Source organism: Amphimedon queenslandica, unplaced genomic scaffold (genome assembly GCF_000090795.2).
Source record: "Amphimedon queenslandica unplaced genomic scaffold, v1.1 AMPQUscaffold_13234, whole genome shotgun sequence".
Lineage (NCBI taxonomy): Eukaryota > Metazoa > Porifera > Demospongiae > Haplosclerida > Niphatidae > Amphimedon > Amphimedon queenslandica.
Genome location: NW_003546530.1, coordinates 71,453 through 73,052, shown reverse-complemented (window position 1 = coordinate 73,052; position 1,600 = coordinate 71,453). Strand labels below are relative to the sequence as shown.

Sequence of the window (1,600 nt, the reverse complement as noted above, 5' to 3'; positions counted from 1 at the left end):
TGTGAGCACAAACTAAAAGAACTGATTTACATTGTACATGTATATAGGAGATTGTGGTTCCTATTAATTATTTTTAGGTCGTTAGCTAGTGAGTGGGGACGATATGGAATGAGGTTTAATGCTATAGCCCCAGGACCTATTGAAACTAAGGTATCATACTTAATACATGTACATGTATGAAATATGTACATGTACATGTACATTACATGTATAATTTTGTTTTAATTTAATTTTGATAATGAGCAAATGAAGACTGAATATTTTACCATAGATACGTGTACATGTACATGCTTTAGTTTTGTGATTATATGCTAATTGACAGAAATTTTAGAATTATACTAAGATTTTTGTAATTACAAATGTATTTATAGGGTGCTTTCACTCGTCTTGATCCAACTGGTCAATTCATGAAGAGGACACTGGAACAGATTCCCATTGGACGATTAGGTGAAATTGAAGAACTGGCAAACCTCTCCACTTACCTTGTCAGTGATTATGCTAGTTGGATTAATGGAGAGATTATTGCTTTTGATGGTGGACAGTTACCATATGCTGCTGGAATGTTCAATCAGCTCACACAAGTAAGGAGGAGAGAAAGAGTCTTTTAAATGCATGTAAATGTACAAGTCCTTGTGTTTAAATACAATGTACATGTATATGGGACTTTTAGAGTACTGTTAATGTGCTATAAAAGTTTTTAGCTACTGCCTACAGTACATGTACGTGTATGTGCTGCCTAGCTGGCCATATGTATTTTTTATACAATGTAACTAACTTTGCTGTAACTACCAGTCTACTAACTTTTGAGTATAAATAATTTTAATGATTTAGAGATTAATTTAATGGAAGCTGTAGCTTGTAAAAAATTAGATTGAAGTGTGGTGGTTGTGTTGGCTCATTAATTAATGTAGCCTTTTCATATATCTTCTTCATTTCTGGTACAGGTCACTCAAGAGCAATGGGATATGTTGGAGAAAGCAATCAGGAATGTCAAAGGATCATAGAATGAGGATTACTAATGCATTAGCTTTGTTGTGTGACTGAATGTGTGGATCTGATTAATGTGGTTTTTATCTTTTTAACAATTAAAGGAGTGGATAGATTTACACTCAGACCTGTCTATTTTGGATACCTTGGGACCCAATGAAAATGTACCTATTATAGAAGTGTCCTTACTTTAGAGGTTGATTAATACACATTTATATTGTATTGGGAGTGATACTGTATACCTGCTGTGATCAAAGGAGGGGTCCTTATTTTAGAGTTCAACAATGTGAGGTTTGACTGTATAGTACTAATGCATCTCTAGCTATATAATAAATTTAAAATGTGGTGGACTAGGGGTGGGAACTGAATATTTGATAGAAAAACATTTGCAAGTCACAATCACGTTTACTGTTAGTAGAATCTAATGTGCACAATTAGTAATAACAATAACAGTCAATAGTGCTAAGACAAAAGGGATATCAAACTACAACGTAAGAAAAACTACAGCATAAAAGAGGGTGGGTCAGTGGCCACATTCAACTGAAACTGACGATAGCTTGCGATACTATATTGCAGTCCATTTGTGCTGTCCTCATCATCATTGCGTATACCA

At 34.2% G+C, this 1,600-nt stretch overlaps 1 protein-coding gene across 1 annotated transcript; it reads left to right on the top strand.

Annotated features, from left to right (window-relative positions):
• The first annotated feature begins 43 nt into the window (after positions 1 to 43).
• LOC105313746 (2,4-dienoyl-CoA reductase, mitochondrial-like) lies at positions 44 to 1,120 on the top strand. The gene is made up of 3 exons (XM_011407415.2): positions 44 to 150; positions 372 to 581; positions 945 to 1,120. Exons 1-3 carry the CDS (start codon positions 109 to 111, stop codon positions 1,002 to 1,004), a joined length of 312 nt encoding a protein of 103 aa, XP_011405717.1. The 5' UTR covers positions 44 to 108; the 3' UTR covers positions 1,005 to 1,120.
• Positions 1,121 to 1,600: the final 480 nt, after the last annotated feature.